This window comes from Anomaloglossus baeobatrachus, chromosome 1, assembly GCF_048569485.1.
Source record: "Anomaloglossus baeobatrachus isolate aAnoBae1 chromosome 1, aAnoBae1.hap1, whole genome shotgun sequence".
Lineage (NCBI taxonomy): Eukaryota > Metazoa > Chordata > Amphibia > Anura > Aromobatidae > Anomaloglossus > Anomaloglossus baeobatrachus.
In genome coordinates, this window is record NC_134353.1 from 317,517,539 (window position 1) to 317,542,911 (window position 25,373).

At 44.2% G+C, this 25,373-nt stretch overlaps 1 protein-coding gene across 2 annotated transcripts in view; it reads left to right on the top strand.

The window, feature by feature from the left end:
• BTC (betacellulin) overlaps window positions 1-25,373 on the top strand; it is an 84,909-nt gene that overhangs the window by 43,293 nt on the left and 16,243 nt on the right. For both annotated transcript variants that reach the window (XR_012750584.1, XM_075337229.1), the window contains exons 2-3: window positions 9,211-9,309; window positions 22,921-23,038. Coding sequence is in view for 1 of the 2 variants with exons in the window: in XM_075337229.1 (XP_075193344.1) it covers window positions 9,211-9,309; window positions 22,921-23,038 (217 nt within the window). In the remaining variant the exon portion in view is untranslated. The remainder of the gene's footprint in view (window positions 1-9,210; window positions 9,310-22,920; window positions 23,039-25,373) is intronic.

The window sequence follows — 25,373 nt, forward strand, 5'->3', positions numbered from 1 at the left end:
GTGATGGTTCAGTAGGTCACTCATCATCTGCCGGGAAATATGCAGGCATCAAATTCAGGGATACGACATATACAACATCGTATGTTGTGAAGAGTCAAGAGTAACCATTAGGACTTTCATAAATTGCCCTTATGGTTGCAAGAATGGGTCAGAAAATCCACAAAACAGCGAGTCTTGTGGGTTGTTCTAAGTATTGAAAGTGGTTAACAACTACCAAAAGTAGTCCATGAAGGACAACTGGTGACGACAGTGTGATGATGGGACATTGTTCCTAGGCCAGTACAGTCATATTAAAAAGTTTGGGCACCCCTATTAATGTTAACCTTTTTTCTGTATAACAATTTGGGTTTTTGCAACAGCTATTTCAGTTTCATATATCTAATAACTGATGGACTCAGTAATATTTCTGGATTGAAATGAGGTTTATTGTACTAACAGAAAATGTGCAATCCGCATTTAAACAAAATTTGACCGGTGCAAAAGTATGGGCACCTGAACATAAAAGTGACATTAATATTTTGTAGATCCTCCTTTTCCAAAAATAACAGCCTCTAGTCGCTTCCTGTAGCTTTTAATGAGTTCCTGGATGAAGGTATATTTGACCATTCCTGTTTACAAAACAATTCCAGTTCAGTTAAGTTTCATGGTCGCCGAGCATGGACAGCATGCTTCAAATCATCCCACAGATTTTCAATGATATTCAGGTCTGGGGACTGTGTTGGCCATTCCAGAACATTGTAATTGTTCCTCTTCATGAATGCCTGAGTAGATATGGAGCGGTGTTTTGGATCATTGTCTTACTGAAATATCCATCCCCTGCGTAACTTCAACTTCGTCACTGATTCTTGCACATTATTGTCAAGAATCTGCTGATACTGAGTTGAATACATGCGACCCTCAACTTTAACAAGATTCCTGGTGCCGGCATTGGCTACACAGCCCCAAAGCATGATGGAACCTCCACCAAATTGTACTGTGGGTAGCAAGTGCTTTTCATCGAATGCCGTGTTTTTTTGCCTCCATGCATAACGCCTTTTTGTATGACCAAACAACTCAATCTTTGTTTCATCAGTCCACAGGACCTTCTTCCAAAATGTAACTGGCTTGTCCAAATGTGCTTTTGCATACCTCAGGTGACTGTTTGTGGCATGCTTGTAGAAACGTCTTCTTTCGCATCACTCTCCCATACAGATTCTCCTTGTGCAACGTGCGCTGTATTGTTGACCAATGCACATTGACACCATCTACAGCAAGATGATGCTGCAGGTCTTTGGAGGTGGTCTGTGGATTGTCCTTGTTTGTTCTCACCATTCTTCTTCACTGCCTTTCTGATATTTTTCTTGGCCTGCCACTTCTGGGCTTAACAAGAACTGTACCTGTGTTCTTCCATTTCCTTACTATGTTCCTCACAGTGGAAAATGACAGTTTAAATCTCTGAGATAACTTTTTGTATCTTTCCCCTGAACAACTATGTTGAATAATCTTTGTTTTCAGATCATTTGAAAGTTGTTTTGAGGAGCCCCTGATGCCACTCTTCATAGGAGATTCAAATAGGAGAACTACTTGCAAGTGGCCACCTTAAATACCTTTTCTCATGATTGGATACACCTGCCAATGAAGTTCAAAGCCCAATGAGGTTACAAAACCAATTTAGTGCTTTAGTAAGTCAGTAAAAAGTAGTTAGGAGTGTTTAAATCAAGAAATTGATAAGGGTGCCCATACTTTTGCACCGGTCAAATTTTGTTTAAATGCAGATTGCACATTTTCTGTTAGTACAATAAACCTCATTTCCATCCAGAAATATTACTTAGTCCATCAGTTATTAGATATATGAAACTGAAATAGCTGTTGCAAAAACCCAAATTGTTATAAAGAAAAAAGGTTAACATTAATAGGGGTGCCCAAACTTTTTCATATGACTGTGTCTACCGGCAAAGATGCTAGGAGTGAGCATGTGCGCATCAGACCTAAACCATATACCATTGAAAGGAGGTGCTTTGCTTTGATGAATCATGTTTGTTTTCAGAGTATTTAGAAATTATGTGTTGTATTTGTCTTTTATCTTGGAAAAAGAAGACACTGTGAGAAGAAAGCAAATCAGTAGTTGACGCCCAATGCTCTGGCAATAGTCTCCTGGAAAAGCTTTTGTTATTCTTGCAAATGTTACTGTGACACATATCCCTAAACATTGTTATACATCCCTTATGGCGGCACTATTTCGTAATAGCAATTGCCTCTTACCAGGAAAATGCACCTGTCACACTGTAACAATTATTTGGGAATAGTTTGGGTAACAAGAAAAAAGTTCAAGGTGTTGACTCCAGAATCCTCTGATCTCATTTTAATTGAGCATCTGTGAGATATTCTGGAAGAACAGGTCCAGTCTATGGAGACCCCACCTAACATCTTACAGGACCTACCGTATATCTTCAGCATATATCTTGGTACCAGAATACCATGGGACAACGTCAGATATCTTGTGAAGTTCACAGTCACATAAAAATTAAGTTTTATATAATAAAATAAAATTTAAAAAGTCACTAAGTTTTAAGTCTATTTTGTACTCATCGTTAGTGATTATCGAATACTAAAATATTCGGGTTTGGATTATTTATCTCGAATATTTCGTACTATTCATTTATTTGTCATAATTAATGAATCTAATGGGAGTCAATGCGAAAATCAAATAATTTTCCAGCGGACCCTCGAAGGATGCTTGGCAGGGCTGTACAGATGCTAAAATGGTGGAAAAGTGCTAAAATTGCAGGGGTACAGCATGGTGAATATATGCTTGGATGCATCTCTGAAACACATGTTGCTTCTGGGAACAATGTTGTCAGAGTATTAAACCACTTTAATGTGCAGTCCCCCACCAATTTGTGATAACAGTGCTGGTAAAGTAGACAGTTGCGAGCTGCAGCCCCCAGCTGTGTACTTTACCTTGGCTGGTTATCAAAAATAGAGGCTTCTCCATGTTGTGTTTTGTTTTTTTTTTTTATAAACTATTTAAGTAAATAATAATAAAAAAATGAGGGCTTCTGAACATTTTTGATAAATATAGCAGATAAAGCAGACAGCTGGGGATTGGTATTCACCATGGTTATTGTGCGCTCCCCAGACTAAAAATAGCAGCCCTCAGCCTCCCCATAATTGGCGCATCTATTATATGCGCCACTTGTAGTGCTTTACCCGGCTCATTCCGATTGCCCTGATGCGATGGCAATCAGAGTAATATATGAGGTCGATGTCAACTGTGATTTCTCAAAAAATACAGCTGCCAACAAGCCCTGGGATGGTAATGGAGAGGTGTCTATGAGTCCCCTCCCCAGGTTACCAAACCTTGAAAGTAAAAAGAAAAAAATACAAAACACAAAAATCCTTTATTTTAAATAACAAAAAACCACACCCTCTTTCACCAATTTATTAACCCCAAAACACACCCGCAGGTCCAGTATAATCCACATTACATCCCACGATGAGCCTGGCTCTGCTACATCTGGAGGACACAGTGAGTGGTAACATTAAACGCTGGACCATCCTGGATTACGCCGGACATGGGGGGCTTTTTGGGGCTTATTAAATTGTTGAACCAGGGAATTTGTTAGTGTTTTTTATTTCTAATAAATGATTTTTTCGGGTGTGTGTGTTTATTTACTGTAACTTACAGATTAATCATGGAAGGTTTCTCGGGGAGACGCCTGACATGATTAATCTAGGACTTATTGGCAGCTATGGGCTGCCAATAACTCCTTATTACCCCGATGTGCCAACGCACCAGGGCAAATCGGGAAGAGCCGGGTACAGTCCCAGAACTGTCGCATCTAATGTATGCGGCAATTCTGGGCGGCTGCTGACTGATATTGTTAGGCTGGGGGGGCTCCCCATAACATGGGGCTCCCCATCCTGAGAATACCAGCCTGCAGCCATATGGCTTTATCTGGCTGGTATTAAAATTGGGGGGACCGCACGCCGTTTTTTTTAATTATTTATTTATTTATTTATTTCTCTGCTCCATAGTGACACGCCCACCGGCGGCTGTGATTGGTTGCAGTTAGACAGCTGTCACTCAGCGTGTGGGCGTGTCTCACTGCAACCAATCATATTTGCCGGTGGGCGGGGAAAGTAGGGAATACGAGATTGTTTAATGAGCGGCCGGCTTTTTCAAAAGAGGAAAAGCCGCCGGAGTTTAGAGAACAGCAGTGCAGCGCCGCGCCGGAGATCGGGGAACGGTGATTATGAGAGAGGGGTACTCCATTCAGACACTCAGGGGATTAGCGGTCACCGGTGAGTCCTTCACGGGTGACCGCTAATCAGGACACGGCACAGACAGAGCCGCGGTATGAGGATGAAGTCGGGTGAAGTTCACCCGAGTTCATTCTCAGCGTGCGACTCTGCTGTCAGCCGGCATGTATCAACGACATTTAACATCACACACAGACATTTCACACGGACAACACACACACACGTCAGTTAAGTTTCACTTGTACACACGGCCATTCCACACGCACACACGGCTAGCATACGCAGTTCACACAGATGCCACACGGACCATAAAAACGGACACAAAAACGGAAAACGGATCATAGCATTTTGGACACCGCATGTTTCAGCTGCGTCCAACGTGCTGCATTGTACACTACAAGCATAGTGGATGGGATTTCTAGAAATCCCATGCCCACTGTGTGTGTGTACTGCCCGCAATGTAAACTGACCTCTGAGCCGCAAGCATGTCAATTCTTTGCTGTGGAGTCACAAGCGTTCTCAACAGGGAGACAGACCGCATCGGTCCGAACACTGATCGTGGGCACAGGCAGCTGCGGTCTCCTGCGCAGGTCAGCCTTAAAGTGCCACTAGAGCGCTTAAATAAAAAAAAAAAACAGCTGAACTGGTGCTTTAACAAACTGCAAAGGGAGCTGCAAACTGAGTAGAAATAAAAAATAGAAAGTATCCTACTCTGCCTACCCAGATATATTCCAGACTGATCCAAAAACAAAATTATTATCATCCAAAGTTGCCGTGAGAGTGGAATAAGTGGGGTACAATCGTTTTAACGTCAGCAGAGAGTGGTAGAATGATATTAGCATAAGAAGATGCCATAGTTATTTGATTTTGGTCATACTTTTTAGAACATTTTCTTATGTACCTAATGTGTCTAAAGAAAGCCATGACGGCCATTCTCAAGGTAAAAAACATTGGAGACTTCTTTTTTTACATATACTCAGTTATCCTATTTTATCATACTAACTTTTCATATAAAATGAAAATTGTAAAATGGACAGCAAAGCCGAAACCATGGTGTGTTGACCTTTTTCTCCTGCAGAAATGCTTGAGGCAATCGTGGCTGCCAAGATAAACGTACGTTACAATTATCTATTTATTATTATGAGAAGTCTCGCCCTATTATAGAATGTGGGGATGAGATTGCAGTACCGCACACAACCTGTAGATAGGCATGACACGGTTTTTGAAAGAAAGCAGCCATGTTCTTCTAATCCTGTGCAATCCTTATAAAGGTTTGAGCAAATCTATGTTTTATACAGAAAAAAATCTGTTTACACCTCTGTATACATTAATGACATACATGGTACAGATCCCCTGGTATGAAGTTGTAGTGGGCATTTGCAAACACCACTCCTATAGACATTGAAAGGATCAGTTGTCACACATGCTCAATACGGCCTTCTTCACATGGTTACTCTGGCACCCCTCTACTTGTGATCAGTGGGTATCAGACTCCGATGACCATATATTTGTCACCTTTTCTGAGAATACATATTTATGGGACAGCCCCTTTCATTTCCAATGTTTTCAACTTGTAACATTTAAATGTATAACTTGGGATCACCATCCTGCCAAAATTAAGGGAGCACTCCCATGAATATTTTATTTTCATTAAATCTCTGTATATGTGTGTAATGTAGTATGAGTATATTAATATACTCACCTATGTTGCTCTCTCCCAATGTCCATCGCCATTCTGCTTCTTTTTTTAGTGAGAGTCTGCAGAGTGGCGATGTCACTGAAGAGAGGAGCAGAACTAAAGTAAGGGAGTATCTTAAAGGGAATCTGTTAGCAGGTTTTTGATATGTAAGCTGAGGACACGATGCTGTAAGGGTTGAAAAACAAAAAGCAACTGTGCTTCTCTTATCAGTGTGTGTGCATAATAGTTACATAAACTAAAGGTTTATTACCTTATGATTAACATTGCAGGACTTGAAGCTAACATGCAGGGCAGTCCAGCATGCCCCCTGCTGTGATTGACACCTCTCAGTCAATGCACCATCTCTATTGAGAGCCTGGGGTGGGCAGGACAGTGTGCTTTGTTCCTGATTCTAATTTCTTTGATTGTTTCAGGACTGCTTCAGCAAGTACTCTAAAGGGTACTTTACATGCTGCGACATCGTTAACGATATTCGTCGGGGTCATGTCGTTAGTGACGCATATCCGGCGCCGTTAGCGACACCAAGGAGCGACGATCAACGAGTGCAAAAACGTGAAAAATCGTTGCTCATTGACACATCGATCCTTTTTAAAATATCGTTGCTGCTGCACGTACGATGTTGTTCGTCGTTCCTGCGGCAGCACACATTGCTATGTGTGACACCGCAAGAATGACAAACATCTCCTTACCTGCGTCCACCGGCAATGAGGAAGGAAGGAGATGGGTGGGATGTTCCGGCCGCTCATCTCCACCCTTCCTCTGCTACTGGACGGCTGCCATGTGACATCGCTGTGACACCGCACGAACCACCCTCTTACAAAGGAGGCGGATCACCGGCCAGAGCAACGTCGCAGGGAAGGTAAGTCCGTGTGACAGGTGTTAGCAATGTTGTGCGCCACGGGCAGCGATTTGCCCGTGACGAACAATTAACGGGGGCGGGTGCGCTCGCTAGCGATATCGGTACCGATATCGCAGTGTGTAAAGTACCCTTAAGGCCGAGGCCACACGGGGTTATGTGCGAGTCCTTGCATGACATTTGGCAAACGCTCACAACACAGCAAGAGCCGAGTGTCATGCGACTGTGGTCCGATCGTGCGATCAGACCACAATTGCAGGGGGGAGCCGGCGCTGCGGAGGGGAGGGCCTTTGCTGCAGAGGGAGGGCCAGCACTGCGGAGGGGAGGGACTTATCTCCCTATCTCCTCCGTTGCCAGCTATTGCGATTCTCACACTGCTCTTGCGTTACATCGGTGTAATGCGAAAGCAGTGCAATGTTTTTCTTGCCCCATAGACTTGTATGGGTGCGAGTGAAACAGGATTGCATTGCACCTGCAGCATGCTGCAACTGTTTTCTCGGTTTGATTAGGGCTGAGAAAATAATCGCTTATGGGTGCTGCCCCATAGACTAATATTAGTCTGAGTGGAATGCGATTTTTTTTATCGCATTCCACTCGGCCCGTTTTTCCCGCCGTGTGTCCTAAGCCTAACTGATACACCGGTGGATTCAGAAACTCCTTTCCTATATCATGTTGCTGTTAGATGAGGTAGTAAAAATCTGCTGACAGATTGGCTGTAAATACACCAATACCAAACACCAAAGACCCTACACTGCAGACATACAAATTTAATGAAAAAAAAATATTCATGGGAGAGTTTAGGCCCTCCAGAGTTTTAATATGTTTGGGCCCTCCAGAATTATTATGTCTAACCATTTTGCTTTTCCTTTGTTTCTGTTTCTTTTTTTATTTAAATGATTTTTCTAATATATTCCAAATTATTTAATCTGTAGCATTACAACCATGAGGCAAAATGGGAGCTCGCGTATTGTAAATAATGATGCCATGCTTCTGTCCGTCTGTGGGAGAGATCCAGCGTAATCACCGAGTTACTTTTAGAAACTGATGCATGAAACAGCTGCCAAACTCACTACCTAGCACAGCCACGAAAATAGAAAGCCTTGTCACATGAGTGGACAGCATTTGGTTTTGCTTTCTATGTAAGTAATTCAGAGTATAAACCCCTCATTGGATAATGTACGATCAGAAACGTCATACAATATACTACAGCATTCAACATAGAAGGACGCTATAAGGCGGCAATGAATGAAAAAGTTATTAATTTACAGACATGTGTCTATAGTAACTATATGTCAACGATTCTGAGGAGTCCGAGAATTTTGTTTTGTCTTGTTAGACCTTATACAGTATGTCCACCCATATCCTGTCCACCGACATTAACTTGAGAACGGCGGCAGCTATAGGCATAGAAGTAGTGTCTAGGTATAGTAAAGTAGCCATGCGCTATGCAATGAAACCACCTTTAGCGCCACCTGGTGGAAAACAACGGAGATAGCATTTTTATCTCAAAAACAGAACGAGATAGAGAAAAAAGTGAATTACAAAGTTGTAGAGCATCATCAATTCAATGCGAATCGACACCTTGCATACAGAAATGCTATGATATGAAACCTATGACCCCCCCAAAACATTGAATGCTGTCACGCATATGGTGCTCATTTAACTTTGCTGCTCAAAGTGGCCACCGTCAGCTGCAATACACATCTGGACTCTGGACAGCATACTGTATCTTGCTGCACGTTGTGCAATATGGTAGGTGACACGTTTGCACAAGCATCTGTGATACGTTGTCGTAGGTCCTGCATTGTTAGTGGAGGGGTCGCATACACCTGCTGTTTGATGTGACCTCACAGAAAGAAGTCCAATGGGGTCAGGTCAGGTGAGCATGGAGGCCACTCCACGCAGCCACCATACTCAATGACTTGTAGGAAGGTCTCCATGAGGTATCGCTTCACGTCCGCAGCCTTGTGAGTTTTACACATTCTAATCATAGCATTTCTGAATGCAAGGTGGCGATTCGTATTGAATTGATGAAGCCCTACAACTTTGTAATTCACTTTTTTCTCTATCTCGTTCCGTTTTCTAAATAAAAATGCTAACTCCGTTGTTTTCCACCAGGTGGCGCTATAGGTGGTTTCATTGCATAGCACATGGCTACTTTACTATACCTAGACACCACTTCTATGCCTATAGCTGCCGCCGTTCTCAAGTTAATGGCGGTGGACAGGATATGGGTGGACACACTGTATATTTATTTATTTATTTTACTCACTTATATAGTGCCATTAATTCCACAGCGCTTTATACTTTGTATATTAGAATTAATAAATTATAAACCAATGTGCAAAATGAAGATGCCTGTAGCTGGGGCGTGGAGTAAATTGCTTTTTTTTTCTTTTCTTCTTCCTACAAGGCTTTATCGTTTTCCCATGGGTGAGTTCTGGTGGAAACTCAACTACACAACCTGAAACAAGAAGTTTTCCATGCCCCGAGTACATAGACAATTGCTCAGGTAATTTATTTATCAGAACCAAGAACTGGAAATGTCTTTGTCTAAAAGACGTTATTTGGTTAATCTTTTCCTAATGAGGTAAACAATTGTAAATTGTCAGATATACATTAAAAATGTGAAAACTGGATATTCAATACTACAGTTATTATACAGTTATAATATATACAGTTATACAGGTATACATATATATATATATACATATGTATACAGGTATACAGTTACTACTGCCTTGTTTCTTCTTTTGTCTGCAGACTTTGTGATCTGCCCTCCCTAATAACATGGATGTTTTCTCCTTTTTACACTGAGATTCTGCACACAATCACCTTCCTTACTACTGCTATTCGTAACAGACGAGGTGGGAGCTGTCAGAGCCACGATCAGTTCCTTGTGTATTTTATGTCAGTTTCAGCAGAATAGCCAGCTAGATGAAGGAGTTACAGTATAAGGGGATGTGCGCACGTGTGCGTATTGCATGCAGTTACGCTGCGTTCTGCACCGCAGCGTAACTGCATGCGTCCTGCGTCCCCTGCACAGTCTATGGAGATTGTGCAGGAGCCGTGCGCACGTGGCATATTAGAACGCAGCGATTCGGCTGCTGCCCGAATCGCTGCGTTCTAAGAAGTGACATGTCACTTCTTTCGTGCGGTTTGCATGCTGTCTATAGGGAGAGGCAGCATGCAGAGCGCACGTTCTCTGCCGGCACCATGCGCTTCAGAACGGAGCTTTTCAGCTGCGCTCTGAAGCGCACCTTTTAGGTGCGGCGCAGAGCGCACACGTGCGCACATAGCCTAACGCAGCAAAATGGTTGACAATTTTTCAAGTAGACTAATTTGAAAGTTGCCCAATTTTGAATTTAGGATGCAAATAACAAACAGACCCTCCCCGAGTTCAACACAGGCTCTTCAGTGCTATTCCGGTCAATGTGTTTTGGCTGCAGCAGCGGTCATGTTTACGGTGTGTGTCGTGTCAATGCTGCAGCCAATCACTGTAGTCTAGATTACAGGACCTGAGGAGGACGAGTACCTACTCTTATTGTTTTTCTATAAGTATAAAAGTGTTTGCAGACTATTTTCAAGTGGAAGTTTATTTTACGGCTTGAAAAGGAACCTGTCATGGGCAAAATCACTAAGTACCTGCAGATGTAGAGTTAACCTGCAGGTAAATAGCATTAAAATGCTGCCTCACCACCTTACTGAGTGCACGGCTATAGGGAGAAAATGAACATATATCTTCCTGGGATTCACTTGTTTTCAGTTAAAGGAGCGGTACACAGAGGAATTGCAGTCATTGGACACTAGATGGTAAGCAACGGCTGTAATCACTCCACACACTGACAGCTTGCTTTACACATTTCAGCGCGAGCTGTCATATAATGACGACATGACTGTAATCTCTCTGTGTGCACCCCTATGACTGAAAGCTAGTGGCTCCCAGGATGGTATACCTTCATTTTCTGCCTTTATTCATGCTTTCACTTTCACACTACTTATATGTAAATTAACCCATTATCTGTAAGTAAATAGCATTTTTAACATAACAGGTTCCCTTTAAATTTCTCTCAGTGTCACCTATCTGATTCCTGCTATTTCAGAGACTACTCACCGGTCTCAACTATCCGCAGGTGAAGTCTGTGCTAGTAATAACAGTACGACAACAGAAAAGCGCTGTCCCTTGTAAGGCAGCTACAACTGCATTGCTTTGCTGTTGTAGAATATCTTATACTAAAATCTGCAGCATGTGCACATTTGTTTTTTTCTGATGTATGTGAATAGGATTTTGTAAAGCTATTTACTCGCATTGTGCTGACGTAAATTTCTGTCCTGAAAATCAATAATCAATTGTATATGTATATGGGTGAACGGTATATGAAAATATGACTTACCCCGAAAATAAGCCCATAGGTAGTTGTGTTTTCTGTTAGCTAGATACACACATGGTCAATATTGTTCTTACCCCTCGTTTAATGAAAGAAAAACCCACAATGGTCACAGAAATAACTTGAATCTGACAAAAGTACTATATTTTTCAGACTATAAGACGCACTTTTTTACCCCAAATGTTGGGGGAAAGTGGGGGTGTGTGTCTTATAGTCTGAATGTAGGGCATGGCTGCAGGGAATGAGGGTGCTGCGGTGGAGCGGGTCATCGGTGGCACGAGCACGCTGTAGTAGCGCCTACCGTGACCACGTGGGCCCGCTCATTTCATATGCATCCTTCCACCCATCATCTCTCAGCGCTGAAGCCGGCACTGACAGGTGGGCGGGATGATGGGCGGGGGGATGCGCGCATAATTAGCAGCCGACCCGCGTGATCACCCCTGGTAACTACAGCCTTGAATGATCATGTGTGGCTATATTCACTGCCCCTCACGCATCATCATCAGCACGGAGGGCAGTGAATAAGTATAGTATACTCACCGTTCCCTGCAGCATTGCGATGTCCGCCAGTCTGCTGGCCGCTGATGTGTGTGAAGAGCGGTGAGCACAGAGATGACGTCATCCCTGTACGTACCGCTCTGCACACACATCAGCGGGGGGGGCAGACAGGAGTACATCGCGATGCTGCAGGGATTGGTGACACACAGGTCAGCAGCGCTGCTGCTGGCACAGAGAGGAGGACGAGCGATGCTGCTGGAGTGAGGAAAGGTGAGTATAAACATTTTTTTTGTGACACAGGATGCAGGTCGTATACCAGGATGGGGGTATATAGCAGGATGCGAGTATGTAGCAGGATAGGGGTATATAGTAGGATGGGGCAGTATTTATCAGGATGGGGGTATATAGCAGGATGGGGTATATAGCAGGATGGGGGTATGTAGCAGGATGGGGGTATGTAGCAGGATGGGGGTATATATCAGGATGGGGGTATGTTTCAGGATGGGGTTATTTATCAGGATGGGGGTATTTATCAGGATGGGGACTAAACCAGGATGAGGGACATATATACAAGGATAGGGATCATATAAAAGGCAGGAGGATCATTACCAGGATGGGGTACCTTAGTAGAGAATTTGGGGACATTACCCCCATAACAGTATCAGCAGCAGATCCTCGCCCCCATAACAGTGTGTCATGACCACGAAAAATATGGTAATAATAAATTAAAAATCTATGAAAATGAACAAATGAAAGTCAGTGTGACAGGGTATGCAACAGAGCAGTGAGGGACGCCAGGCCAAGGAACAATCCAAAGGGCTTTATTGGAACCACAAAGATAAAGCAGCAAACATAAATATAAATCCTTCAAATCTGCAAGGAGTCCACAACAAAAAAACAAAAGATCCAGGGGCACCGCCTGGTATTCCGATGCCAGGGAAATTAGGGCAATGGTCCTTATATGAGTTCCTTGAGTCCAACAGGGTGAACAACAAAACACAATCCCACGTGGCCGCGGATCTCCAGTCTGTAACAGTCCACACACACAGACCCCAGGATCCAGCCTCAGCTATAGATCCTAGTACGTCTCCAGCCGAGATCCAACTAACTGAACTAACATGTTCTTCTCTCCTGGGATCAGCCCCTTAGGTGGGCACACCTCCCCCTGGCCATTTGATGCATGAATGGACTGTAGACTGCTGGCTCTGTTCTGTTTACCAAGTTGTAGATTGGAGAAGTCCCATGCTGAGAAGAACAATATATATATGCAACCCCCACCAAATCAATGACAATAGCTACTGCTGAAGCCTGATTGCAATATGATACAGGCTCGGGGGAAGGTATGGTCACTTACATCCCAGGACATTTCAAAGTGTTCAGTAAGTACAACCAAAGGAAAGTGACATCACATCCTGACATAGTATTACAGCAAATACAGTGAGAAGGTAAAATACATCACATGGCATCTTATACAAAAAATATGGGATGGAGAAAACTACATACATCATGACAATTCCTTCCCCTCCCAACTTGTGTACGTACTAGGGACCTCTACAGGTCGCTGGTTAAGTACACGCAGGCATGGCTGACAGGACTCAAAGCTCCTCTTGCCTGGACAGTCCATCTGCATTTTGGGTGTTGGCTCCAGGTTCTTTATTGTATGATGAAGATGTAGGGTTGAATGTTCGGGTCCAGTTTATATCCTCCTTCACTTAAACTCTGCTTCCTGCACCCACAAATCGGCATTGTAAATCTCCCACATCATTGGCTAGGAGTATGTCTGCAGGAAGGCCACTCATCACACCGATTATGCATTGTTTTGCCCCAAAGCCATAATCCAGGGTCACACTCGCTCTTGGAATGTATCTTTGAGTACCTCCAGCCAATTCAATGGCAATTCCTGGTCCCTTTTGAATTGCTTCTGGTTGAATTACTCGGGGATCTGCGATGGTGAGAAAAGCCCCAGTGTCACGAAAGCCAACAACTTTTTGGCCATCCAGCACGACCTCCTGTAGATGTTTATGCTGAAGATCATAAGAACGCGTGGCTGTGGCTCGCACTCCATAGACTCCTGGTAGGGAAGTCAAGATATCAGGGTCACTTGGCAAGTCATCAGGGCCTGAATCCAGCTCTTCAACTGCTGAAGATGTCTGTAGATAATGGACAGGCAAAGCTGGTCTGCAGCTGTTCTGCCTCTGAACACCTGGACAGTGAGCTTGCAGATGACCAGGCTGCCCACATTGATAACATCTGCGCTGCGCCTCACTCCGTCCAGTTTGCCTTCTGGAGAAGTAGGTAGGAGACCTTGGTGACTGATAGGGAGGTGCAGGTGCTGGAGGTGGTTGTCGATTTGGAGGATGACTCCACTGAATAGATGGGCATGTGGCCCGCAGATGTCCGGGATGCCCACAGCTATAACATCTCCGCTCTTCTACTTTCTCTCCTCGTCGTATTCCAAAAAATGTGGTAGAAACAACTGGAGGCACGTACACACGGGTATCCACATGAGGTGGTGATCTAGGTCGAGGAACATTGGACACTGAAGGACAAAGAACCTCTGGTGTTGGGGAGCTGGTCATTTTTGCTCCCTCTGCTAGCAGCTTCTTCCATTGAGGCTTGATAGTGAGCACCTCATCAGCTAGAGCAGCAGCTTGTTCCATTGTCTCTGGTCTCCGCTCACGCACCCATTCCCGAATCTCAGTAGGGCACTTGGCATAAAACTGTTCTTTTAGGATGACCTGGATGAACGTCTCCCAAGTTAAGGCCCCCTCTCCCTCCAGCCAGCGATGGCATACTTGTTTCAGTCTGTGGGCAAACATCTTGAAAGACACTTCTCCATCACAGGCTAATGTACGGAACTTAGTCCTATAAGTATTTGGGGTCACGGCATAATGTTCCAGAATGGTCTGTTTTATCTCCCCATACTCACAATTCCACTGAGGGTCCATAGCTCTATAGGCGTCGGCAACTCCACCCTCCAAGAGGCCCACCAGGTGTCTGACTCGCTCTCTTTCTGGGACTTCCATTAATCGGCACTGATGCTCAAAGTCCTGAAAGAAGCCCTCAATATCACCTGCAGCTTCATTAAATGGCTTAAAGTCCTTGCGGGACACTCTGGAGAATTCCCTCATAGTTGGTGCTGTGGTTAAAGTTTGTCTGGAGCCTCTAGCTGCTTCCACAGCAAATCTCCTCTCCAGCAATGCCCTCTCCTTAGCTCCGCGAATAGCCTCCCTCTTATCTTCTATGGTGGCCTCATCTCCAAGCAGTGCCATCTCCTCCTCATACCACACAATCCATTGACTTTTTTGGGTATTTACCTCCAGCTCCCGTCTTTCCTCCCTTTGCTGTGGAAATTGTTCCTCGGTGCCATCTTGCAGGCAAGCGTTTTCCAATGCCTCAATTAGTTGCTCCTTAGAGAGTCCTTTGTAACCGACTCCTAATTCACGGGCCATTGTTTGTAGGCTCACCACAGTCCAGTTCTTGTACTCTGAGGTTCTGATTCCAGATGTTAATGGGCCGTTGTCCTCCATTCTTTCTGCTCTGATCCCGCCGCTGCCACCAGTTTGTGACAGGGTAGGCAACAGAGCAGTGAGGGACGCCAGGCCAAGGAACAATCCAAAGGGCTTTATTGGAACCACAAAGATAAAGCAGCAAACATAAATATAAATCCTTCAAATCTGCAAGGAGTCCACAACAAAAAAACAAAAGATCCAGGGGCACCGCCTGGTATTCCGATGCCAGGGAAATTAGGGCAATGGTCCTTATATGAGTTCCTTGAGTCCAACAGGGTGAACAACAAAACACAATCCCACGTGGCCGCGGATCTCCAGTCTGTAAAAGTCCACACATACAGACCCCAGGATCCAGCCTCAGCTATAGATCCTAGTACGTCTCCAGCCGAGATCCAACTAACTGAACTAACATGTTCTTCTCTCCTGGGATCAGCCCCTTAGGTGGGCACACCTCCCCCTGGCCATTTGATGCATGAATGGACTGTAGACTGCTGGCTCTGTTCTGTTTACCAAGTTGTAGATTGGAGAAGTCCCATGCTGAGAAGAACAATATATATATGCAACCCCCACCAAATCAATGACAATAGCTACTGCTGAAGCCTGATTGCAATATGATACAGGCTCGGGGGAAGGTATGGTCACTTACATCCCAGGACATTTCAAAGTGTTCAGTAAGTACAACCAAAGGAAAGTGACATCACATCCTGACATAGTATTACAGCAAATACAGTAAGAAGGTAAAATACATCACATGGCATCTTATACAAAAAATATGGGATGGAGAAAACTACATACATCATGACAGTCAGACATTACTTTTCTGCTTCCACAGAATTTAAAAAAAAAAAAAAATAAAAAAAATAAACCCATGAAATCGGCCTGGACAGAAATGATGGTACTCTTAACTTAATATTTTGTTGCACAACCTTTTGAGGCAATTACTGCAAACAAACGATGCCTGTAACTGTCAATGAGACTTCTGCACCTCTCGACAGGTATTTTGGCCACTCCTCAAGAGCAAACTGCTCCAGTTGTCTCGTGTTTGAAGGTTGCCTTTTCCAGACGGCATGTTTCAGCTCTTTCCAAAGATGCTTAGTAGGATTTAGGTCAGGACTCATAGAAGGCAACTTCAGAATAGTCCAATGTTTTCCTCTTAGCCATTCTTGGGTGTTTTTTTAGCTGTGTGTTTTAGGTCATTATCCTGTTCCAAGACCCATGACCTATGACTGAGATCAAGCTTTCTGACACTGGGCAGCACATTTCTCTCAAGAATTCCATGATAGACTTGAGGTTTCATTGTACCCTGCACAGATTCAAGACACCCTGTGCCAGATGCAGCAAAGCAGCCCCAGACCATAACAGATCCTCCTCCATGTTTCACAGTAGGGACAGTGTTCTTTTCTTGTTATGCTTCATTTTTCCATCTGTGAACATAGAGCTAATGTGTCTTGCCAAAAAGTTCCATTTTTGTCTCATTTCTCCATAGGACACGCTCCCAGAAGCTTTGTGGCTTGTCAACATGTAGTTTGGCAAATTCCAGTCTGGCTTTTTTATGTTTTTTTTTTTTCAACAATGGTGTCCTCCTTGGTCGTCTCCCATAAAGTCCACTTTGGCTCAAACAAAGACGGATGGTGCGATCTGACACTGATGTTCCTTGAGCTTGAAGTTCACCTTTAATCTATTTAGCAGTTTTTCTCGGCTCTTTTGTTACCATTCGTAATATCTGTCTCTTTGATTTGACATCAATTTTCCTCCAGCGGCCACGTCCAGGGAGGTTGGCTACAGTCCTATAGATCTTAAATTTCTGAATAATATGTACAACTGTAGTCACAGGAACATGCAGCTGCTTGGAGATGGTCTTATAACCTTTACTTTTGCCATTCTTGTCTATAATTTTCTTTCTAATCTCCTGAGACAACTCTTTCCTTCGCTTCCTCTGGTCCATGTATAGTGTAGTACACAGCATATCACCAAACAGCACACTGAGTATCTGTAGCCCTATATACAGGCCCACTGACTGATTACAAGATTGTTGTCATCTGTGATGCTAATTAGTGGATACACCTTGATTTAACATGTCCCTTTTGTCACATTATTTTCAGGTGTAACATCATTTCTGTCCAGGCCTGTTTCATGTGTTTTATTTTTTAAAAAATTATGTGAACACATGGTTGAAAAGCAATGTATGACTTTCATTTATTCATTTTCAAAGTTTTTTTTATTTATTATTACTCTTGTCAGATTCAAGTTATTTGGTGTTTTTTCTTTCATTAAACGGGGGGTACCAACATGACCACATGTGTATAGCAGCTAGTTATTGCTGTAGATCCCTTTCGTACATGTGATTGTGGCCCATGTGAGGATTTCTACAGATTATGGGAACAGTTGCAGACGCTTGTGACTGTACCCTTACTGTTATAAGAAAATAGTACTTTACTAGAGAATATTTCTAGCATCCTTTCTAGTGAATCAGTATACTAATTGCTCCTTCAAAAAGTATTAAAAAAATATAAAATAAAATGAAATCAGATATAAGAAACAGAAAAAAGTGAGTTGATGGAAATACTAAGTATTGAGGTATGCTAAGGATTTGGTGAAACCCAAACAAGCCTGTGAGAATATCGTCACAGTTTTATACAGGGATTTCCCAGTGACTCATCATTTGATGTTATGCCAACCAAAAGGATTGTGAAGCTGCCAGCCCAAAAAGACGTTTTATGGACTTTGCCCATTAATTTACAAATTGATGTTTTCCGGATTGGTGTCTGGGTGGAATTCCACTCCTTCACTATGCGGCAGTTCTCCAGAAATGTCACCATGCTATAAAGTCTATAAAGGCCCCCTCCTCTGCTATCTGACGGGCTTAGGATGTTTGGTGGCAGTGTGTTTGGGGAAAAAAAAAAGCATGAAAAATCCACAAAAACATAATGTGTAAAGATGAAAGAAGCCAAGTATCTGTGTGGACTCGTATGTGAAAGAAGCTTAGGAAGTTATCACACCGGTACAAATATTAATGCTGTCGTAATTACCGGTAGTTTATTTTGTGACTCAGGAATTATTATTACTTCATTATAGTTAACCTACATTTTCATTATTCACCCATCGCACAAGCCATTTTTAATGTTACTTACATAGCATCATCGTACTCTGCAGTGCTATATAGACGCCATCATCACTGTCCCCATTGGGGCTCACAATCTAAATTCCCTATCTGTATGTCTTTGGCGTGTTGGAGGAAACCAAAGAACCCGGAGGAAACCCACGCAAACACAGGGAGAACATACAGACTCCTTGCAGATGTTGTCCTTGGTGGGATTGGCCACCATGCTGCATTGCTTCAGTGTGATGCATTGGCCTTATAATATGAATATGTTATACAGAATTTTACAGAATTTACTCTACATGTAAAAGAAAACCCTTGCATAAATTCTCTAATAAATGGAGTACTTGCACCCTAAACGTTTTCACGTAAGGAGCATCTATAGAGCATCTGCTCCTGGAGAGGAGACTAATGATGAAGTGTGTTCTTCCGTGACTCATATAACTGCACATTATAGGAAAGAACAACTCCTTACAGACCTGATGTCATTACCATAACCGTCATTGAAATGGCCAGATATTGTTTTCTCCGGGGCTGTGACACCGTCAGCAGTGGGAGATTGGGCTTTTGAGTCATAGAGAACAGATTTTATGACTACATAAAGTTTTTCTTCAAACTTCATTTTTCTTTATGTTATAATATGTGATCTTCTGTAATTTAAAGAGAATATCTAAGGAGTTTTCTAACCTTAGGGTACAGTCACATCTGCGTATAAAATATAGCTCTGTTGTTGCTCCTGAAGTGTCTTGGAGTGAGATGCGAGTGACAGGCAAGTAAGTGTCATTCCGTTTGTCATGCGAGTGCTAAACGAGTGCATTTCCCCCCCTCGCCTAGTCTCCTTGGGATGTCCGTGTGTGGTATGTGTGTCATCTGTGGGACATCAGTGTCATGCGTATGACGTCCATGTGACGTATGTGTGACATGCGTTTTTAACATGGAGTTTTACATACTGTCAAAGATAGAAAAATGAATAGATAGATTATAGATAGAGAGATAGATATATAGATAGCTAGATAGAGGGATGGATAGTTAGATAGATAGATAGATAGATAGATGTGCAACACATGTATAATGACCACCCCCCTGCATATTGTAAGCTTGCACCCTTTAGTACCTTTCATGTGGCACTAAAGGCTGTTTATTCTTGTTTTTAGTCCCAATATCATTATTTTCCAAAAAACAGCGACATGGGGGTCCCCCTTATTTTTGGTAGTCAGCTAAGGTGAAACAGACAGCTGCAGACCACAGCAGACAGCTTTACCTTAGTTGGTAATCCAAAACAGAGGGCACCTCACACTGTTATTTTAAATTATTTATTTAAAATTAAATAAATCATTTAAAAAAAAAAAACAAACGATGGGACCCCACCAAATTTGATCACCGCCAAGCAGACAACTGTGGTCTGGTATTCTCAGGCTGGGGAGGCCCATGGTTATTGGGCCCTTTCCAGCCTAAAAATAGTAGGCCGTAGCCGTCTCAGAAGTGGCGCATTCATTAGATGTGTCAATCCTGGCGCTTTGCCTTGGCTCTTGTTACCCTGGTGCGGTGGCAAACGGAGTAATAAATGGGGTTAATGTCAGCTGTGAATTGCCAGCTGGCATCAAGCCTTCTTATTAGTAATGGGTGGGCATCTATCAGTACCCCCCATTACTAATCCAGTAGTTATACAAAGGAAAATACATTTTATGTGGACACCCCCCCCCGACCACAGCCCTCATTCACAAATGTATTACAAATTTTTGCAAAAAAAAAGTCCGATGCAATCCATAATGTTGTCCCACGACGTTACACGAAAGCGATCCTGAAAGACGAAAAAAGAGAACAATATTAAAGAAATAAAGACAAGAGACACCCTCATTCACCAATTTACTTTCCTCACAAATGCCCAATCCGGGTCCCACGTAATTCAATAAGGAGGACCCACGACGATACATACTGACTGTCTCAGTCAATGAAGAACAGAACATTTCCCATTGGCTGGGAGAGCTGTCCCTGTAGCCTCACACACTGCTGTGAGAAGCACTGCAGTGACCTGAGATAACCTCATGAGGTCAGCACAGGTCACCGCAGTGGCTCACACAGCAGTGTCTCATCATGGCTGCAGCAATGAACTCCACTGAAGTCATGATGTCACCATTCGTGACTGAGTTCCTTGCCCACAGCTGTTCTCACTCTGAGTATCTCTCCATCCTGCGACATTCGGTGATGTTGCGAGCTCTCACAATACTGGTGATTCAATTTGAGGGGGACACAACGTTTTTTGTTTTAAATTATTTAGTTTTAAATAAATAATTTAAAATAACAGCTTGGGGTGCCCTCTATTTTGGATCACCAGCCAAGGTAAAGCTGCAAGCTGCAGCTCTCTGCTTCACCAAAGCTGGCTAACAAAAATAAGGGGGACCCCACTATCTATCTATCTATCTATGAAAAAAGATAAGGGAAGCAGCACTCCAAAAATAGCATAAAAACAAACCATTATTGGTCCATAGTGTAACTAAGGCCTAAGACACACGGCATGAAAATCGGAGCGAGTGGAATGCGATAAAACATCCACTTGGACCAATATTAACCTATGTTACCACCCATGATCGATTATTTTCTCAGCTCTAATTGGACCGAGAAAACAGTCGCAGAATGCTGCGGGTGCAATGCGATTCTTGTTTTTCTCGCACCCATTCAAGTCTATGGGCGAGAGAAAAATCGCACTGCACTCGCAGTACACTAGTGTACTGAGAGTGTAGAGCGAGAATGGCAATAGCCGGCAACGGAGGAGAGAGAGAGGTAAATCCCTCCCTCTCCTCCTCAGTGCCAACCCTCTCCTCCTCAGTGCCAACCCTTCCCTCCTCAGCGCCGGCCCGCCCCTCCTCAGTGCTGGCCCGCCCCTCGCAGCTGTGGTCTGATCGCACGATTGGACCTCAGTCGCAGTGACACTCGCATGACATTCGGCTCCCGCTGTGCTGCCAGTGTCAGCCGAGTGTCATGCGAGGATCGCAGAGTCCCCATGTGGCCCTGGCCTTACAACGTTTCTGTTCAACAGAACCTTTCTCAAGCCTTGAGATAGGTTCCGTTGAACAGAAACGTTGTTACACTATGGGCCAATAATGGTTTGTTTTTATGCTATTTTTGGAGTGCTTCCTCCCTTATCTTTTTCCTATATATTAGTCAATTGTCTATCTATCTATCTCCTACTTATCCAGCTTTCTACCTTTCTAGCTTTTGACTGTATGTAAAACTCCATGTTAAAAACACACGTCCGTGTGCAGTCCGTGTTATGTCTGCATGCAGTTTGTTAGCCACCCTTTGACTTGTATTGGGGAGGTACGGAGCCACTCGCAGCATGCTGCAATTTGCCCCACAAGTAGAAGATTTCAGAGATAAAAGTAGCAGATGTGCTCTGCTCTATTGCTTAACATTGGAGCGAGCGCAATGCAATGTTTTCTTGCATTGCAATTGCACATTTTATACGCAGATGTGACTGCACCCTAAGGGGTACTTTGCACACTACGACATCACAAGCCGATGGTAGCGATGTTGAGCGCGATAGTCCCCGCCCTCGTCTCAGCTACGATATATTGTGATAGCTGGCGTAGCGAACATTATCGCTACGGCAGCTTCACATGCACTCACCTGCCCTGCGATGTCGTAGTGTGCAAAGTACCCCTTAGGCTGCTTTCACACATCCGGTTTTTGCTGAGCGGCACAATACAGAGCTTTGCAGAAAAAACGCAACCGTTTTTTTTGCCGCCGGTTGCGTTTTTTCTGCATAGACTTGCATTAGCGCCGTATTGTGCCGTGTGGCCTTGCGTTGCGTTTGTTTTTTACCGGATGCGGCATATTTAGCCCATGCGGCAGCCGGATGGAACGTTTGACTGGCACGTTTTTTGTGCGGCAAAAAAAACGCATTGCGCCGTATCTGGCGCGATGCGGTGCAATTTACAATGCAAGCCTATGGACGCCGGATGTGGCGTCCTGCGGCAAAAACCGCATCCGGCCGCTGGATGCGTTTTTTTGCACTGCGAATGCTTAGTATCAAGCCGCATCTGTCAAACAACGGACGGGCCGCAAGGAAAAATTATTGCAGTGGATCCGTTTTTTTCGCCGCATCCGTTGCATAGGTTTTTGAGCCGGGTTGAGCCGCACTGCAAAAACCGCATGTGTGAAAGCAGGCTTATAAAGGCACTTTTACTGAGGGTACAATATTCCTTACAATCTTCTTGGCTCTTTTGGTATGGGTACGGTATTCCTTATAATATGCACAGCTGCTACAGAGAAAGTAAAGGCCTTTATCAACTGATATAATTGAGTCCTACATTAATAGTGACATACAAGATTACTCATAAATTCACAGCCAACGTCGATTTTCCACTTGCAAAGATGCCCTCATGCAGTATCCCAAACCGTGCCAGCTGCAGTGCCTCCAGCAGTGTCATTGGCATCGGCCATCTTCACCAAACAGTGCCAACCCCCTCACTTTTACTGTTTCCTTTTTCACATAGCACTCTTCCCCCTTATGAATGATAAGTCAGTAGTCGATAAAGGAGGTGGCATTTCCCCCCCAAAAAGTAATCCAGTCTGTGCCGTATTATTGCTGCCGTACACTGATGCATTTTCAATGTTACTTGCAGGAATTTCCGAGCCAGCAAAATCGAGAAGCCATTTTTCCCGATGTCCAAAGTCATATAGACATTATTGTGTAAAAGGGAAGTGTCGTTTTGTAATGGTTTTGAAAGAACCAGCCTGTATGTAAGTAGTGTTCTTCTTTATGAAGGTTTTACCTAGAATACATGTCTTAAATATGACTGTTTAATATCCATTACAAAGCATTGTAATAGTATATATAGTTCTAATATTGTAACAGCATATACAGTTAGAGCCCCTATGAACAGGGTTGTATTGAGCTTGTCCTATTTCTATATTTTGTAGTCTATAGGCTGGCAGACTTATAGGATACACTGAGCTTTTCCCCAGGTTCCGTGAAGTTTCTCGACCCTTAAGGGGGCTTTACACGCTGCGACATCGCTAATGCGGAGTCGTTGGGGTCACGGAATTTGTGACGCACATCCGGCCGCATTAGCGATGTTGCTGCGTGTGACACCGATGAGCGATTTTGCATCGTTGCAAAAACGTGCAAAATCGCTCATCGGTGACATGGGGGTCCATTCTCGATTATCGTTACTGCAGCAGTAACGATGTAGTTCGTCGCTCCTGCGGCAGCACACATCGCTATGTGTGACGCCGCAGGAACGAGGAAGCTCTCCTTACCTGCCTCCCGGCCGCTATGAGGAAGGAAGAAGGTGGGCGGGATGTTCCGGCCACTCATCTCCGCCCTTCCTCTGCTATTGGGCGGCCGCTCAGTGACGTCGCTGTGACGCTGCACGGACCTCCCCATTAGAAAGGAGGCGTTTCGCCGGTCACAGCGACGTCGCCGGGCAGGTAAGTATGTGTAACGGGTCTGGGCGATGTTGTGCGGCACGGGCAGCGATTTGCCCGTGTCGCGCAACAGATGGGGGCGGGTACCCACACTAGCGATATCGGGACCGATATCACAGTGTGTAAAGTAGCCTTTAAGCTATGTGCCCACGGGACTATGTACCTGCGGATATATCCGCAGGTTCGTCTGCAGGTTTCCCGCAGCAGCTCCCCGGCATCTAAAGCTATCCATAGCTGCGGGATTCCAGCGAAATAGCTGTGGTAAACCTGCGGACATTTGTGCGACTTACCTGCGGAAGTCCTGGCCTCTATCTCCATAGTAGAGGGTCGGGATTTCCGCAGGTATTTCCGCAGGAATAATGGACATGCAGTTACGTGCGGCTGCGGGAGATCCGCTGCATATTTTGCAGCCGCACATACCGCAGCATGGACACAGCGCTCCCCATGTCCCATAGGATAACATGGGGAGTGTCTGTACTTTCTAAAACCTGCGGATTTATCTAGAAAATCCAGATAAATCCGCAGGTTTTCCACAGGTACATAGTCCCATGGGCACATAGCCTTACACTATTCATTGTCTGCATCTATAGGGCTCATAACTGCTGCAGCCAAATACTGAGCTCAGCTGGTGTACTCACCATGAGCCTAGTGATTAGCAGCAGCAGTAATGAGGCCTGTAGATGTGATGTCTCCTCAGTAATCAACTAAGACTAGAGCAGTGGCCATTGGATCTTTTGAGGGTGACTAAAAGCTCAGTTTGTTATATTATTAGTCTGCCAGCCTATGTATTTCGAAATAGTGAAAATGGACAACCTATGTAAGGCCATGTGCGCACGCTGCTCATTTTACCGCAAAATTGCCACGGATTTCGCTGAAGGAATGCTTTATAAAATGTTTATAACATTTCTGCAATCCTTCTCCAGCAAAACCTATGGGGATAAAAAAAGGGCCGTGCGCACACTGTGTTTTTTTGTCCCTGCGGGTTTTGCTGCGGAAATTCCGCTGCGGAATTAATGAGCATGTCACTTAATTTCCGCAGGTACCTGCGGTTTTTGCTATACATAATGGTAAAAAACCACAGGAACATCCTGCGGAAAAATTGCGGCAATTCTGCGGAAAAAAACGCAACAAACCGTGGTAAAACCGCATGTGGTCTTCGTTTGTGGTTTGCGTTTTTTTTCCGCGGGTGCGGTAATCTTTAAGAGGGGGCAACGTTTTCTAAAGAAAATTCCATTTTCTGGTGCGCACAGGGCCTTAAAGGTGCTTTACACGCTGCAACATCGCTAGCGATATATTGTCGGGGTCACGTTGTTAGTGACGCACATCCGGCGCCATTAGCGACATCGCAGCGTGTGACACCTTGGAGCAACGATCAACGATCGCAAAAACGTCAAAAATTGTTGATCGTTGACACGTCGCTCCTTTTCATAATATCGTTGGTGATGCATGCCGCTGGTTGTTCGTTGTTCCTGCGGTATCACACATCGCTGTGTGTGACACCGTAGGAGCGACGAACATCTCCTTACCTGCGTCCACCGGCAATGAGGAAGGAAGGAGGTGGGCGGGATATTCTGCCCGCTCATCTCCGCCCTCCGCTTCTATTGGACGGCTGCCGTGTGACGTTGCTGTGACGACGCACGAACCGCCC